Below are 18,447 nucleotides of genomic sequence, written 5' to 3'. Positions count from 1 at the left end.
GATTTTTCTAGTTTAAATATAATGTTCCATTGTTGCCCTCAAGAACTTCATTTTTGCTAGTGTTTCTGTCCTATTATTTGGTTTTTCCCCCAATTTTATCCCATAAGGTTTTTGTTGGTTTGTTTTGGTTTGATGTATAGTATTTTTGTCTTTCCTCTCTATTTGGTGGAGGTGGGGTACTGTGTCTGTTCAGGCTGGCAAAGAGTTGCTGACCTCAAGGGAACCACCCAACCCAGCACCCCCAGAGGTTAAGGGTTTTTAAGGTTGGGTCAAAGTACCCTACTGTACACATTTATTACTCCTATCTCCCTCTTTCTGTGCCTCTCTTCTTTTTGTCAATATTCCCTTTTACTCACTCCCTCTCTCTTTCTTCTTTTTTTTTTTTAGATAGACTCTCACTATGTGGCTCACTAGAGTGCCATGGTGTCATAACTCATAGCAACCTCAAACTCTTAGGCTTAAGCAATTCTCTTGTCTCAGCCAAGCAAGTAGCTGGGACTCTAGGCGCCCATCACAATGCCTGGCTATTTTTTATTGCAGTTGTCATTGTTGTTTTAGCTGGCCCAGGCTGGTTTTGAACCCGCTAGCCCTTGGTGTATATGGTTGGTGCTGTAACCACTGTGCTACGGGCACCAAGCCTCTTTTTTCTTTTATTTTCTATTTTTAAAATCTTTTTTTCCCTTCTTGCTCTTCAATCGTCTCATCCTTTTGGTCATGTACCAAAAGGACTCATCGAAATCTTAGGCCAGAGGCATGGTAACTTAAAGAGCAAGAGGAAGTGAAAGGAAAATTAGGGCAAGAAAACAGATAAAAGAATGAGGAAGAATCAGCAAAAAAATCCTGGCAACATGAAAAACTAGTACAGACCAACTAACCTCCCCTCCTCCCCCGCCACCAAGGGACCATGAGGTAGCTACTGCAGAGGATTCCACCTATAAAGAAATGTTAGAAATGACAGAAGGGGAATTTAAAATACAGATGATGAAAACAATGAAGGAAATTGCTGAGAAAGTGGAAAATAACCAAAAGGAAATCCAAAAACAGAATCAAATAAGAGATGAATGATATGAACAATATAGAAAGGATATAGCAGAACTGAAGGAATTGAAGCAGTTAATTAGGGAACTTAAAGATGCAATAGGAAGTATCAACAACAGATTAGACCATGCAGAAGAAAGAATCTCAGAGGTAGAGGACAAAGCTCTTGAGATAACTCAGTTAAAGACGCAGAAAAAAAGAGAGAGAAAGCAAAATGTTCACTGACAGAATTATGGGATTCTATGAAGCATTCAAACATACGAGTTATAGGTAACCCAGAAAAGGAAGAATACCCCAAAGGAAAAGAAGCCATACTAAAGAATATTATAAATGAAAATTTCCCAAATATAACCAAAGATTCTGACACATTCCTTTCAGAGGGATATCGGACCCCAGGTTGCCTCAACTCTAATAGAGCTTCTCCAAGACACACTGTGATGAATCTGTCCAAAGTCAAGACAAAAGAAAAGATTCTTCAAGCTGCCAGGAGTAAGCACCAATTGACCTACAGGGGCAAATCCATCAGGGTAACTGCAGACTGTTTTTTTTTTTTTTTGTAGAGACAGAGTCTCACTTTGTGGCCTCACACAGCTCACAGCAACCTCCAATGCCTGGGCTTAAGCAATTCTCTTGCCTCAGCCTCCCGAGTAGCTGGGATACAGGCGCCCACCACAACGCCCGGCTATGTTTTGATTGCAGTTTGGCCGGGGCCGGGTTTGAACCCACCACCCTCGGTATATGGGGCTGGCGCCCTACCGACTGAGCCACAGGCGCCGCCCAACTGCAGACTTTTTTAATGAAACTTTTCAAGCCAGAAGACAATGGTCATCTACCTTTAATCTACTTAAACAGAAAAATTTCTAGCCCAGAATTCTGTATGCTGCTAAGCTAAGCTTTAAAATTGACAGAGAAATCAAATCTTTTACTGATATGCAAACATTGAGGATATTTGCCTCAACAAGACCAGCTCTACAGGAAATATTTCAACCTGTTCTACACACTGACTGTCGCAATGGACCACCAGCAAAGTAAGCACCTGGAAATTTTTTTTTTTTTTTTTTTGTGCAGACAGAGTCTCACTTTATGGCCCTTGGTAGAGTGCCGTGGCATCACACAGCTCACAGCAACCTCCAGCTCCTGGGCTTAAGCGATTCTTTTGCCTCAGCCTCCCGAGTAGCTGGGACTACAGGTGCCTGCCACAGCACCCAGCTATTTTTTTGTTGCAGTTTGGCCGGGGCTGGGTTTGAACCCACCACCCTCAGCATAGGGGGCCGGTGCCCTACTCACTGAGCCACAGGTGCCGCCCAAGTTTTTTTTTGTTTGTTTGTTTGTTTGTTTTTCTTGTAGAGACAGAGTCTCACTGTACCGCCGTTGGTAGAGTGCCGTGGCGTTACACGGCTCACAGCAACCTCTAACTCTTGGGCTTACGCGATTCTCTTGCCTCAGCCTCCCGAGTAGCTGGGACTACAGGCGCCCCCCACAACACCTGGCTATTTTTTTGTTGCAGTTTGGCCGGGGCTGGGTTTGAACCCGCCACCCTCGGCATATGGGGCCGGTGCCCTACTCACTGAGCCACAGGCGCCGCCCTAAGCACCTGGAAATTAAAGGACAGAACCTAGCTTGCACAATGATGCAAAAGATAAAATTAAGCAATGGACTTTTACAAAATAAGGTGAACAGAACGCTACCACACTTATCAATTACCTCAATAAATGTTAATGGCTTGAATTCCCCACTGAAGAGGCATATTGCATTAAAAAATCCAAGCCACCCATTTGCTGTCTACAGGAAACACACCTATCCTCAAAAGACAAATTAAAACTCAGAGTTAAGGGTTGGAAGACAATTTTTCAGGCAAATGGAATTCAGAAGAAAAGAGGAGTTGCAATCTTATTTTCAGATACATGTGGACTTAAAGCAACTAAAATCAAAAAAGACAAAGATGGTCACTTTATGTTGGTCAAGGGCAAAATACAACAAGAAGACATTTCAATTCTAAATATTTATGCACCCAAATTAAATGCACTCAGATTCTTGAAACAGACCTTAATTAGTCTGAGCAATATGATATCCTATAACACCATAATAACAGGGGAATTTGACACTCTTCTTACAGAGCTGGACAGATCCTTTAACTAGAAATTAAACAAAGATATAAGGGACTTAAATGAGATCCTAGAACAACTGTGCTTGATAGATGCATATAGAACACTCCATCCCAAAGCTAAAGAATATACATTCTTCTCATCGCCCCATGGAACATTCTCCAAAATTGATCATATCCTAGGACACAAAACAAACCTCAACAGAATCAAAAGAATTGAAATTTTACCTTGTATCTTCTCAGCCCACAAGGCATTAAAGGTGGGAACTCAACACCAACAAAAACGTTCAACCCCAAACAAAGACATGGAAATTAAACAACCTTATTCTGAATGACGGGTGCAGGAAGAAATAAAAGCGGAAATCATTAACTTCCTTAAATAGAACAACAATGAAGACACAAGCTACCCAAACCTGTGGGATACAGCAAAAACAGTCCTGAGAGGAAAATTTATCACTTTAGATGCCTACATCTAAAAAACAGAAAGAGAGTGCATCTTTTGTGCTTGTGAGCGCAACTCACAAGCCATCTTATGGAATTGGAAAAAGAACTAAGCCTAAATCCAGCAGAAGAAAATAAATATCCAAAATTAAATCAGAGATTAATGAAATTAAAAACAAAAGAATCATTCAGAAAATTAATGAAACAAGGAGTTGTTTTTTTGTAAAAATAAATAAAATAGATAAACCTTTGGCCAGACTAACTAGAAATAGAAAAATAAAATCTCTAGTAACCTCAATCAGAAATGATAAAGGGGAAATAACCACTGATGCCACAGAGACACAAGAGATTATCTCTAAATACTACCAGAAAGTCTATGTTGAGAAATTTGACAATGTGAAGGAAATGGATCAAAATTTAGAATCATACCGTCTCCCTATTCTTAGCCAGGAAGAAATAGAGCTTCTGAACAGACAAATTTCAAGCACTGAGATCAAAGAAATAATAAAAAAAATCTTCTGGGCGGCACCTGTGGCTCAAGGAGTAGGGCGCCAGTCCCATATGCCGGAGGTGGCGGGTTCAAACCCAGCCCCGGCCAAAAACCCAAAAAAAAAAAAAAAATTTCCAACAAAAAAATGCTCTGGTCCAGATGGCTTTACACCCGAATTTTATTAAACCTTCAAAGAAGACCTTATTCCCATACTGCATAAATTATTCCAAAAAATTGAGGAGAAAGAAATCTCCCTAACACACTCTATGAAGCAAACATCACCCTGATACCAAAACCAGGAAAAGACCCAACTAAAAAAGAAAACTTTAGACCAATTTCACTAATGAATATTGATGTAAACATTCTCAACAAAATCCTAGCCAATAGATTACAACTTATCATCAAAAAAGTCATACATAGGCTCGGCGCCTGTGGCTCAAGTGGCTAAGGTGCCAGCCACATAATACCCGAGCTGGTGGGTTTGAATCCAGCCCAGGTCCGCCAAACAACAATGACGGCTGCAACCAAAAAATAGCTGGGCGTTGTGGCGGGTGCCTGTAGTCCCAGCTACTTGGGAGGCAGAGGCAGAAGAATCGCTTGAGCCCAGGAGGTGGGGGTTGCTGTGAGCTGTGATGCCATAGCACTCTACCCAGGGCAACAGCTTGAGGCTCTGTCTCCAAAAAAAACAAAAAAAGTCATACATAATGATCAAGTAGGTTTCATCCCAGGGATGCAAGTCCATAACCGTTATTCACCATATCAACAAAAGCAAAAACAAAGACCATATGATCCTCTCAATAGATGCAGAAAAGGCATATGCAAGTCCATAACATTATTCACCATATCAACAGAAGTAAAAACAAAGACCATATGATCCTCTCAATAGATGCAGAAAAGGCATTCGATAAAATCCAGCATCCTTTTCCTTTTTTTTTGCAGTTTTTTGTCCGGGGCGGGTTTGAACCCACCACCTCCGCATATGGGGCCATATGCCGGCGCCCTACTCCTTTCAGCCCCAGGCACCGCCCAATCCAGCATCCTTTTCTAATTACAACACTGAAGAGTATAGGCATAGGTGGCACATTTCTAAAACTGATTGAAGCTATCTTGTATACAGCTACATTTAGCTATATTTTACTGAATGGAGTAAAACTGAAAGCTTTTCCACTTAGAACTAGAACCAGACAAGGTTGTCCTCTGTCACCATTACTATTCAACATAGTGCTAGAAGTTCTAGCCAATACAATTAGGCAAGAGAAGGAAATAAAGGGCATCCAAATGGGAGCAGAGGAGGTCAAACTCTCCCTCTTTGCTGATGATATGATCTTATACTTTAGAGAACCTGAAAAACTCAACCACAAACTCCTGGAAGTCATCAAAAAATACAGTAATGTCTCAGGATAGAAAATCGATGTCCACAAGTCAGTTGCCTTTGTATACGCCAATAACAGTCAAGATGAGAGGCTAATTAAGGACACAACTCCCTTCACCATAGCTTCAAAGAAAATGAAATACCTAGGAATATACATAACAAAGGAGGTGAAGGACCTCTATAAAGAAAATTATGAAACCCTAAGAAAATAAATAGCAGAGGATCTTAACAAATGGAAGAACATACCATGCTCATGGCTAGGAAGAATCAACATTGTTAAAATGTCTATACTTCCCAAAGCAATCTACCTATTCAATGCCATCCCTATTAAAATACCAACTTTCAAGACTTGGAAAAAAATAATTCTTCATTTTGTTTTGAACCAGAAAAAATCCTGTACAGCTAAGGCAGTTCTTAGTAATAAAAACAAAGCTGGAGGCATCAGCCTACCAGACTTTAGGCTATACTACAAGGCCATAGTGGTCATAGTGGCACAAAAATAGAGACACAGACATTTGGAATCAAATAGAAAACCAGGAAATGAACTAACATCTTACAACCACCTAATAAACTAAACAAGAACATACCTTGGGGGAATGAATCCCTATTCAATAAATGGTGCTGGGAGAACTGGATATCCACATGTAAAAGACTGAAACTGGAACCACACCTTTCTCCTCTCATAAAAATTGATTCAAGATGGATAAAAGACTTAAATTTAAGGCAAGAAATGATAAAAAATCCTTAAAGCATAGGAAAAACACTGGAAGATATTGGCCTGGGGAAAGACTTCATGAGGAAGACTGCCATGGCAATTGCAACAACAACGAAAATAAACATATGGGACTTAATTAAACTGAAATGCTTCTGTACAGCTAAGGAGACAACAACCAAAGCAAATAGACAGCCTACACAATGGGAAAGGATATTTGCATATTTTGAATCAGACAAAAGCTTGATAACTAGGATCTATAGCGAACTCAAATTAATCCATGTGAAAAAAGCCAACAATCCCATATATCAACGGGTAAGAGAGATGAATAGAACCTTCTCTAAAGAAGACAGATGAATGGCTAACAACATATGAAAAAATGCTCATCGTCCCTAATTATTAGAGAAATGCAAAGCAAAACCACCCTGAGATATCATCTAACCCCAGTGAGAATGGCCCATCACAAAATCTCAAAACTGCAGATGCTGGTGTGGATATGGAGAGAAGGGAACACTTTTACACTGCTGGTGGGACTGCAAACTAATACAACCTTTTTGGAAGGAAGTATGGAGAACTCTCAAGGAATTCAAATTAGACCTCCCATTTCATCCTGCAATCCCATTACTGGGCATCTACCTTTTATATTAAGGACGCTTGAACTAAACTGTTTATTGCAGCTTAATTTACAATCCCCAAAATGTGGAACCAGCAGCCTAAATGCCCACCTATCCAGGAATGGATTAACAAGCTGTGGTATATGTACACCATGGAATACTATTCAGCCATTAAAAAAATGGAGACTTTACATCCTTTGTATTAACCTGGATGGAAGTGGAACACAGTATTCTTAGTAAAGCATCACAAGAATGGAGAAGCATGAATCCTATGTACTCAATTTTGATGTGAGGGCAATTAATGACCTAGTACACGGTGAGGAGTTGGGGAGGGGACAGCAGAGAGAGAGAGAAGGAGGGGAGGTGGGGGAAACAAAGAGCAGAGAGAGGGGAAAGAAGAAAGGGGGGTGGGAGAAGGGAAGAGCAGACAGAGGGAAGAAAGGAGGGGGTGGGGTCTCCGTGTATGACACACCTTTTGGGGGCAAGACATAATTATAAGAGGGATATATAATTATTTGTTACCTAACAAATGCAATCAGTGTAACTTGGTATCTTGTATCCTCAATGAATCCCCAACAATTAAAACAAAACAAAAAAAAGGCTCAACGCCTATAGATCAAGCAGGTAAGGTGCCAGCCATATACACTGGAGTTGGTGGGTTTGAATCCAGCCTGGGCCTGCCAAACAACAATGACAACTACAACCTAAAAATAGCCAGGCATTGTGGTGGGTGCCTGTAGTCCCACCTACTTGGGAGGCTGAGGCAAGAGAATCACTTAAGCCCAAGAGTTTGAGGTTGCTGTGAGCTATGACACCAGAACATTCTACTGAGGGTGACATAGTGAGACTCTTGTCTCAAAAAAAAAAAAAGAGTTTGAGGTTGCTGTGAGCTGTGATGCCATGGCATTCTGCCAAGGGTGACATGGTGAGACACTGTCTCAAAAAATAAATAAAAAATATCTGGGCATTGTGGTAGGTGCCTGTAGTCCCAGCTACTAGGGAAGCTGAAGCAAAACAATCACTTGAGCCCAAGAGTTAGAGGTTGCTGTGAGCTAAGAAGCCATAGCATTCTACCGAGGGTGACCAAGTGAGACTGTTTCAAAAAGAAAAAAAATTACAACACCATCTGATTTCATTTTAAAAATATGTAAAGGTGGGCGGCGCCTGTGGCTCAGTGAGTAGGGCGCCGGCCCCATATGCCGAGGGTGGCGGGTTCAAACCCAGCCCCAGCCAAACTGCAATAAAAAAATAGCCGGGTGTTGTGGCGGGCGCCTGTAGTCCCAGCTGCTGGGGAGGCTGAGGCAAGAGAATCGCGTAAGCCCAAGGGTAGAGGTTGCTGTGAGCCGTGTGACGCCACGGCACTCTACCCGAGGGCAGTACAGTGAGACTCTGTCTCTACAAAAAAAAAAAAAAAGTATGTAAAGGAAACTTTTTTCATTTAAGAAAAGTTCAGTTTAATTGTTTTTGTTTTTGTTTTTGTTTTAAGACAGAGCCTCAAGCTGTCGCCCTGGGTCGAGTGATGTGGCATCACAGCTCACAGCAACCTCCAACTCCTGGCTTAAGCGATTCTCTTGCCTCAGTCTCCCAAGTAGTTGGGACTATGACACCTGCCACAATGCTTGGCTGTTTTTTGGTTATGGTTGTCATTGTTTCGCAGGCCCAGGCTGGATTTGAACTTGCCAGCTCTGGTGTATGTGGCTGGCAACTTAGCCGCTTGGGCTACAGGCGCCGAGCCCAGTTTAATTCTTTTGAAGTAATTAGCCAGTTTGGCTCAGCGTCCGTAGCTCAGTGAGAAAGGGCACCGGCCATATACACCACGGGTGAAGGGTTAGAGCCCCGCCCGGGCCTGCTAAACAATGACAACTGCAACCCAAAAATAGCCAGGCATTGTGGCAGGCGCCTGTAGTTCCAGCTACTCAGGAGGCTGAGACAGGAGAATCGCTTAAGCCCAAGAATTGGAGTTTGCTGTGAGCTGAGACTTCACGGCTCTCTACTGAGGGCAACAGAGTGAGACTCTGTCTCAAAAAAAAAAAAAACAACAAAACTTTGCATCTTGAGTACATATGCCCTAATATTTGTCAATTAAATGAGTGAACAAGTGAATGAATAAATGAATGAATAACCAACCTTGCAAGCTTTCTCTCTTCAGACACTTTGGGGAAAGAAACATCCTGCGCGGTGCCTGTGGCTCTGAGTAGGGTGCTGGCCCCATATACGGAGGGGGGCGGGTTCGAACCTGAACCCAAACCTGGCCAAATTGCAACCAAAAAAAAAAAAGAAAGAAAGAAAGAAACATCTGCCAGGTGCGGTGGCTCATGCCTGTAATCCTAGCACTCTGGGAAACAGAGGCAGGTGGATTGCTTGAGCTCAGGAGTTTGAGACCAGCCTGAGCAAGAGTGAGACCACTTCTCTAAAAAACCCAGGTATTGGGGTGGCATCTGCGACTCAGTGAGTAGGGCGCCAGCCCCACATACCAAGGGTGGACGGTTCAAACCCAGCCCCGCCGAACTGCAACAAAAAAATACCCTGCAGTCCCAGCTGCTCGGGAGACTGAAACAGGAGAATCACGAAAGCCCAAGAGTTGGAGGTTGCTGTGAGTCACGTGACATCATGGCACTCTATCGAGGGCAGTAAAGTGAGACTCTGTCTCTACAAAAAAAAAAAAAAAACAGGCATTGTGGTGGGTGCCTGTAGTCCCAGCTACTTGGGAAACTGAGGCAAGAGAATTGCTTAAGCCCAAGAGTGTCAGTTTGCTGTGAGCTGTGACACCACAGCACTCCCCCCAGGGCACCAAAGCGAGACTCTGTGTCAAAAAGAAAAAGAAAGAAAGAAAGAAAAGAAACATTCAAGGTATTCATTGAAACAGCACTGCCTGGAGCTAGGGCTCTGGACTATGTAACTTCTGAAGGAACTTTATTCCAGGGATCTGTAAATCTGTGACAATTTTCCCACTCCTAGGTCTGGCTCCACTGGAGTCACGTGCCAATTCTGCAGCCATGCCCAGGAGAGGGCAGCAGAGGCCAGGCCAGCTAGGCTGAGAGCAGCCGGCTCTCCAGACACAGCCAAACTGCGGAGACCCTTATGGCAGGCCTATGTGAGAGCACCTGCTCCAGCTGTGAGGACCAGGTTGCTGTAGGACACCAGGTAACAAAGCTGGGCCTGCCTGTAGCCCCCTGTTGCCTCAGGTCTTGCTCTCTGGATATCAGATCCAATCTAAGCAGCAATTCCAAGAAGCTCCTAACTTTTTAGCCTAAAAGTAAAATAGATCAGACAAGATGAAAATGTCAGATCAGTGGATACTCAAGCATCTCTCATTATAAATGAGACCACCTTTGACCCTGCTTCCCCTTCCAGCAACGCCCTTCCTCCTCTTCTTCTCACAGCAGTGCTCCTACAAAACGGTCTCTGTAGGCAGCAGCATCCATTTCTCAACCTTATCGCACAAAGAATGCCAGCTCACTGTGGTTGGACTCCTGCCCACCCCACTGAAGCTATGAATATCAATATTACCCATGACCCATATTTGCTGGAAACCTTTTGGTCTAAATTCATCTCCTCATTTTCCCTGCCCCTACCCACTTCCCCTCGGTATTATTCAATGATTCCATCATCCCTCACCTCGCCCATGCAAGAAACTCGGAAGCCATTCTAGAAACTCTGCTTTCTGTTATAACTTCACCCCTCTCAAATCACAAGTCCTGTCCATTCCCCTTCCTAACTAAGTCTAGAATTCTGATGTTGTCATGTCCCTGCACAGATCAAAACCTCATCCTACAATTCAGGCTTCCAGCTGCCAGCCTAAGCCATCACTCTGCAAGTGTGGGCTTTGCAGCTCAGCGCCAAACCTCCCCACGGGCACTGGCCATAGAGGCAGGAAAGGCTTGTTCTTGTTCGAGTTTGCGTTCTTAGGGCCACAGACACTAACAACAAAATAAGCAAAACATCACACAGAGATAGGTGCTGTGAAGAAAACAAGACAGGGTGAGTTGGCTCAGCACCCGTAGCACAATGGTTAGGGCACCAGCCACATACACCAAGGGTGGTGGGTTCGAACCCAGCCTGGGCCAACTAAACAACTGCAACAAAAAAGTAGCCGGGCATTGTGGCGGGCACCTGTAATCCCAGCTGCTCAGGAGGGCGAGGCAAGAGAATCACTTAAGCCCAAGAGTTGGAGGTTGCTGTGTGCTGTGACGCCACAGCATTCTACCGAGGGCAACATAGTGAGACTCTGTCTCAAAAAAAAAGGGGGGGTGGCACCTGTGGCTCAAAGGGGTAGGGCACCAGACCCAGATGCCAGAGGTGGCAGGTTCAAACTCTGCCTCGGCCAAAAAAAACCAGGGTGAGGTGAGGAAAATGACTGGGAAGAGCATTTTTTATTAAATATTGAAATATGCTTGGGGGAGGCTGCTTTCATGTGTCACTTAGGGAAGTACTCTCTGAAGCAGTGACTAGAAGCTATCTAGAACACTGCTGGCTGCCTAAATATGCCACTCCTGAGCCTTTTTTTTGGAGACAGAATCTCAAGCTGTCACCCTGGGTAGAGTGCTGTGGCATCACAGCTCATGGCAACCTCTAACTCTTGGGCTTAAGCGATTCTGTTGCCTCAGCCTCCCAAGTAGCTGGGACTATAGGCACCTGCCACAACACCCAGCTGTTTTTTAGTTGTCATTGTTGTTGGGTGGCCCAGGTTGGATTCGAATCTGCCAGCTCCGGTGTATGTGGCTGATGCCCCACCCACTTGAGCCACAGGGACTGAGACTTTCTTTTTTTTTTGGCCGGGGCTAGGTTTGAACCTGCCATCTCCGGCATATGGGACTGGTGCCCTACTCCTTGAGCCACAGGCACCGCCCGACTGAGACTTTCTTAAGAGGGGGCATGTACACAGCTCTAGTCAAAGAGATGTCGGTGAAAGTCAGCTGGGAAGAAGGGAGTATTCTGAGGAAGTTTTCCCTTTTCTGCAAAGAAAGATAAGTATCCCTGGTAGCACCCCTTCTGGGTCCTCCTGCTCTTCCTCTGAGCCCGAAGCAGTGAAGGAAACACAGAGGTGCAGGCTCTGCCCAGGGTCAGCACCACCGCCTCCAGACTTGCTGTGGGGGAAAGGCAAGCCTTGGGGCTTTGGGCCACTCCTGGTGGGGTTTTCTCTTTCTTTCAGCCTGGCATTCCAACTTGGACCACTGGACATGTGAAGATGCAGGGAAGAGAAATTGGGCAGAATTCAAAGGCCCTACAGTGGGAACTACCCTGACATGTTTGAGGCACAGAAAAAAAATCTGTGTGGCTGGAGCGTAGTGAAGGAAAGAGGCAGAGTCCGAGAGGTGAAGTGTCTCCCAAAGCCTTGTGTCCCAGGAGAGTTGTCTGCATTCTGCGTCCATGGGAGACCGCGGAAGGGCTTGAGGCAGGAGGGTGACATCCTCTGATTTCGTTTCTCAAAAGCTCACTCTAGCTACATGGAAAATGAATCAGGCAGGCAGGCAGGACAGATGCCGCTTTGGGGCTGACCCCACCGCCATTTCCCATTGCTTCTGCCCTTTTTCATGTCCCATTGAGCTTGAGTAGGCCACATGACCCTGGTCAGGCCTGAGAGACACAGGTAGGGAAGACTTCCAAGAAAGCTTTTCATTCCTGATAAAAAAGAAGAGAGTCACCAGTGTAGCTCCCTGCCCAGCTCCTCCCTGGAGTGAAATGACTCCTGGGAGTGCAGGAGGTCTCCTGCAACTAGGAGGCAACAGGCTACAGTAGCAGAATGAAAAGACAGGAAAGACCCGGTCTGGGTACTTGTCAACTTACAAATCTTGCCTATGGCCAGACTTCTTATTGGGTAAGAAAAATAACCCCGTATTTAAGACACTACAAGTTGAATTTTCTGTTACTTGCAGCTAAATCCATTCACAACAGATAGAGTGGACAGGACAGTCAGCAGAGACCAGGTGAGGAGTGACTGAAAGTGGGAAGCTACATGGTGTCTCAGACAAAGGTCATCTCCCTACAGGTCTTCCCACTTCTAGTCTTAGCTTCCCCTGACCTGTCTTCCATACTGTCTCGTACACTGCACCCTTTGTGGAACACAGAGATTGTCTGCTTTCTTACCCAGCATCCTCTCACTACTCCCACATCTGCACTTTACACACTTCCCAGGAGCCACACCCCTACTGGACACCAACCAGGTGCCAGGCATTGTCCATTCTTTACCTCTAATCCAAACCCTGCAAGGTGTGTATCCCAAGTCTTGTTTTATAGATGGGAAACCTAATGCTCAAGGAACTCATCTAGTAAGTAGTACATTAGGATTTAAACTCCGATTTCAAAATGAAAGAGATCTACCATTCTCACTTGCCAAAATGTTCCAAGGTAAGTGATGGCTATGCTGTTTAAGTGCTCAAAGATGTCAGCAGGGTCCTGGGGACTTCCAGTCTTCCCACTCTGGGGCTTTAGAGGACAGGCTTTCATGCCCACTTCATGGCTGCTAATTTCTAGACACAGCATTCAGGTCTAAATCAGAAAAAAAGGGCAGGGTGACACCAGCTCACTCTGGCCCCTCCCAACTTTTTCTGTTATCTGTAGCTCATGGACACATGACTCCCTTAGCTGCAAGGAAGGCTGAGAAATCAGGCAATGTCACTGTTACGGCTGGCCTAGATGAAATTCAATCTGAGCCCACTGTTGCCCTTAGCAAACCCACTGTTCTGTTAGCAAGGAAGAAAGCAGTAAGGACAACGGTGACAAGAAGGCCGCCTGAGGGGCCCTGACTAAGCCCACACCTCTTCCCAGGGCTGCCTAGCAAACCTTTCCTTATTCATCACATGCCAATTTCTATGAGGCTTCCCTCACTCTCCCAGGCAAACCCAGTGCTTTTTCTTCTACCTCCTCTGATATCATGTACATGGTTCCGTCGTAGGCATCTAACTGCCAGTGTGGCCCTTCATGTGATGTGATGGCACACTCCATCATGCACGCACTCTCTCTGCGGATGCTTACTGAGCACTATTTGCCAGACGCTGCTAGAGGCCAGGAGGGCTGCAGTGAGTGAGGTTTGGTCACTGCCTCATGGAGCTCTCGGTCTGAGAGGTGAGATATGACCATATACAACTGTATGGCGGGCCCTTTTGCTCCCAGGATCCAGGATAGCATCTCACACAAACTAATAACATCATGAAATTTTTATTCAGGAAGGCTTCAAGATGCATTTTAAATGTTATTTTAAAATAAATGAATTGGGCAGCGCCCATAGCACAGTGGGTAGGATGCCAGCCACATGCACCAGGGCTGGTGGGTTTGAACCCAGCCTGGGCCTGCTAAAAAAAAAAAAAAAAAGCCAGGCACACTCAAGAGGCTGAGGTAAAAGAATCACTTGAGCCCAAGAGTTTCAGGTTGCTGTGAGCTGTGACGTCATGCCACTCTACCGAGGGCAACATAGTGAAACTGTCTCAATTAAAAATAAAATAAAATAAATGAAAAAACATTTTTTGAGACAGTCTCATTCTGTTGCCCAGGCGAAAATGCCGTGGCGTCACAGCTCACAGCAACCTCAAACTCTCAGGCTCAGGCGATCCCGCTGTCTCAGCCTCCCAAGTAGCTAGGACTACAGGTGCCCGCCACAATGCCTGGCTATTTATTGTTTTTAGTAGAGATGGGGGTCTTACTCTTGCTCAGGCCGGTCATTTCGAACTCCTGAGCTCATGCAATCCACCCACCTCAACTTCCCAGAGTGCTTAAGATTACAGGTGTGAGCCACTGCATTCTGCCTAGAAATGAATTTATTTCTACCAGTAACCCCCCTAGACTGAGCCATTGTATCCTCCCAGTACTGAGTCATGCACTCAGGCAACTTGAAAACCATTTAGCCCCCACATGCATCATCGCAGGTCTCTTCTCCCAGGAAATTCTGACAGTGGCTGACAGAACACTTCATAGCAGAGGTCTTTAGTAGATGTGCGTTTTTGCTGAAGGCATCATTTGGACATTCTAAAGGATATCTCATTGTCAGTGCCATAGCTGCTGAAGTGTGATTCTGAACACCTAAAATAACTCCTCAGGTTCCTATTCCATAGCTTATTATGTGTACTTTTAATAGTTCTTTAAATGCCCTGTTTGGCTGCCCTTTCTACTACCACAGGTGATGCCAGCTGAGAATAAGGCAGGAGAGACAAGGGAAATAAAAATACAACCCCTGCTTTGGTCTGTGCTTCTGTTGCCATGGTGATGTGGACAAGTGGAGGGGTTCTTTCTACAAGTGGAGCCAGTGGATTGTGGCAGCCAGAAAGGTAGGACATAACATGAGAGACCTGAGCCTCCCAGGCCTGGAAAGGACATCATGGGCTACCTGGTCCACTCCCTTGTCTCTTACTTGAAAGTCAAATGAATGGGCAGACTCTTCCTAGAAGTCCTCAAGCATGACCCCCATAACCTTCCCTGTCACCTGTCAGGCTATTTCACAATATTCATGACCCTGAATGGGCTTTCTAATCTCATGTTCTCTTGATGTCCTTCCAGCCCAATTCCTCTTACTATTGCTTCTACGGAAATAAAAGTTAAGCATTACCTTATACCCTATATAGTAACCCAGGAGGTAAAGAAAAAAAGCAAATCCCAGCTGAAGCATGGACTCGTTTGTTTCTGTGCTACCACAACCAGCTGTGGTCCTCTCAGAATCACCACTGGTTCTTTGCACCAGTCTTGGCCTTGGGAGTGAGTGGCTGGAGGGAAAAGTATACAGACCCAGAGGCCCCTGGCTGCCACTGAGAGGGAAACAGGCTTGCTGCCCAGCACATCAGAGTGGGGCAGAGCAGCCTTCCCATGAAGGAGGTCTTCCTCCTTCTGAGTGAAATAAAGCAGAGAGAGCAGAAGGTCTGTTTTTAACAAGTCTCTTTAAAAGCCTTCACGATGGCAGACGAGCCCAGGGCAGCTGGGAAACCCACCCTGATGGCAACAAGGGGCTCATGCTTCCAGGTGACCCTGCAAAACACAAATGGTTTCACTAAATTAGGACTATGGCCTTTTCCCTCTTCCCATTAAAAACAAAAAAAATCTCAGCTTTCAAAATAATTTCAGTAATCATTCTGCCTGAAAAAACTCATGATGGCCTTAACATCACAGCCTGGCTCTAAGGTGAGCTGGAAGGCGCCCATTCCAAAATTCCAGGAAGAAACTGCTTCCAGAAGCAACAGGAACCCCACCACCACCACCATCTCAAGACACTAATGGCCCCTCCCCATTTTCCCGACAACTCTTCACCCTTGAACTACTCTCATTTCCATTCTCTTAATCCATTTCACTAGATTAAGATTCCTGCTCCTGACAAGCTAGATCAACCCTGGGTCTCTCCTCACAGTCCCTAATATCCCCAGTGTCATGGAAACTAAACATATGCGTTAAACTTCTCTTTAGTTTCTCTACTGAGTTCTTTCACACCCTGGACCAGTAAGCTAGTGCTTATTTTCACAAGAGTGAAAAAGCCTGTCTGTAAGTGAGGTTAACACCCACCCTGAAGCTGGATTCAGGCTGGTCTCTCCCAACAGCTGAGCATCATGATTTTGCTAATTAAGCCGCTTTTTTGTCTTTAATTAGCTGCATATGAATCTTGCTGGGAAGTCTTGGATCCGTGAAATAGTCTGGGATAAAAATCAAAAAGAAGAAATCATCTACACACAAGGTGTAAAGACTCTGGGAGGAGAAAGCTTACTGTGCTAAAAGCCAGGAGGGGTTGGCTGGTCCTAGCAGGACTGTTATAGATGGCCCCAATTTGCAATGCGATATGGTAATATGAGATGTCACAGCAAATCCCAAGGTCACTGCCCCCAAGGGGCAGCTCACACATCCCCAGGCAGGGCTCACCCAGGATGCTCCCTCTTCCTCTACACTGTGTGGCTTATTCCTTTGGTTTGCTGACGCACAGGAGCCATCAGAGGGCTCAGAAACTCTCTGGGTTTTCTGCTCCCAGCCTAACCTTAGGTCCAAATAAATGCCAAGTATTTATTCTTGTCTCAACTTGGGTTTGCCAGCTCCTGTCTGAGATATCACGCCTGTTCTGAGAATACCTCTCAGAGGAGAGCCAGGCTCTTGCAGGATGACAACAGACTAAGGTTTTTATACACCCAGCATAATGTGAATCAGGGCAGCATCTGCTATGGTAGCAAAGGCATACTTAGATTCAGTCAGAAATGGTCTGAGGCTTAAGGACACAACCAACTACCAACTCCCAGACCTAACAGGACCCAAGAAATCATACGACCCCACCCACTCCCTCTAAATACCATTGACCATAAGTTACCTTGGGCAGCTAGTCCATTAGAATCACCTGGGGAGCCTTTAAAACTATCAGCTCGGCTCCTGTAGCTCAAGTGGCTAAGGCGCCAGCCACATACACCAGAGCTAGATGCTTTGATTCCAGCCCGGGCCTGCCAAACAACAACAACTACAACCAAAAAATAGCCGGGTGTAGTGGCGGGTGCCTGTAGTCCCAGCTACTCAGAAGGCTGAGGCAAGAGAATCGCTTAAGCCCAAGAGTTGAAGGTTGCTGTGAACTGTGACGCCACAGCACTCTACCCAGGGTGACAGTATGAGGCTCTGTGTCCAAAAATTAAAAATAAATAAAACTATGGGGTGGCGCCTGTGGCTCAGTGAGTAGGGCACCAGCCCCATATACTGAGGGTGGCAGGTTCTAACCCGGCCCTGAGCAAACAGCAACAAAAATTAGCCAGGCGTTGTGGTGGGCGCCTGTAGTCCCAGCTACTCAGGAGGCTAAGGCAGGAGAATCGCCTAAGCCCAAGAGCTGGAAGTTGCTCTGAGCTGTGTGACATCATGGCACTCTTCCACGGGCGATAAAGTGAGACTGTCTCTACAAAAAAATAAAACTATGGATGCTGGGCCCCACCCCAGGCTAATTAAATAAAAATCTCTGGAGGTGGGGCCTGAGCATTGTTTTTTTTTTGCAGTTTTTGGCCAGGGTTGGGTTTGAATCCACCACCTCCAGCATATGGGGCCGGTGCCCTACTCCTTTGAGCCACAGGCGCCACCAGCATTGGTATTTTTTGAAAGTCCCCAGAAGATTCTAATGTGCAGGCAATGTTGACAACATCCTGCTTTAAGATTCCCAGGGAAAAAGCAGCCAATAAGAGCCTTTGGGAATCTCAAAATTCTTAACTATCCTGAGAGGAAATTCTGCCTCATTTCTTATCTGTCCTTATTTTGAGGAAATGACAAGGGAGGAAAGATCCTCCTGAGAAAAGCTCCCCTGAGGGACAACAGGTCAAGGAGTAGCCCAGATTCTGCAGGGACAATACCATACTTGTCCAAGTCTAAATTCACAACATGGCACCTTCCACTGGCTTTGTCAGTACCTAAAATGGATTCGCCTTTACGCACCTGCAGCAAATTCCGGGATGTTGTCTGGTCTTTTCAAAAACATTTCTCTGGAAAACATAAAAGCCCAGGGTAAGAGGTGAAGCAGGCTGTAGGCTACAGCTACTGCCTCAGGTCCTAGCTGTCCAAGCAGATTAACCTGAGACACACCCATCCTGGGAGTCAATAAACCACAGGATTTCTGACAAAGACCCTTTCGTTCCTGATTTTCCTTCAACTAAGATGGAAGGCAAAGAGCAAAGCATCTAAATGGCACAAACCTGGGATATCGCCCACTTCACAAAAGACATGTGCTACAGCCAGGTGGGGCTTGTCATT

The 18,447-nt window shown here is 45.3% G+C and overlaps 1 protein-coding gene across 2 annotated transcripts in view; it reads right to left on the bottom strand.

Moving 5' to 3' along the window:
- RIIAD1 (regulatory subunit of type II PKA R-subunit domain containing 1) overlaps window positions 1–18,447 on the bottom strand; it is a 29,387-nt gene that overhangs the window by 3,119 nt on the left and 7,821 nt on the right. Inside the window, exons 3-5 of one of the 2 annotated variants that reach the window (XM_053591573.1) lie at window positions 18,133–18,179; window positions 16,252–16,379; window positions 15,687–15,723 (exon numbers count right to left, since the gene is read on the bottom strand). In XM_053591573.1, coding sequence (XP_053447548.1) covers window positions 16,309–16,379; window positions 18,133–18,179 — 118 coding nt within the window. In that variant the 3' untranslated portion in view covers window positions 15,687–15,723; window positions 16,252–16,308. Of the gene's footprint in view, window positions 1–15,606; window positions 15,724–16,251; window positions 16,380–18,132; window positions 18,180–18,447 lie in introns of those variants that run through there. The other variant, XM_053591572.1, reaches the window with a different exon arrangement.

This window comes from Nycticebus coucang, chromosome 5 (genome assembly GCF_027406575.1).
Source record: "Nycticebus coucang isolate mNycCou1 chromosome 5, mNycCou1.pri, whole genome shotgun sequence".
NCBI classification, from domain to species: Eukaryota; Metazoa; Chordata; class Mammalia; order Primates; family Lorisidae; genus Nycticebus; species Nycticebus coucang.
Note: the sequence above shows the minus strand (reverse complement) of the source record. Positions and strands in the feature narration are given on the sequence as shown.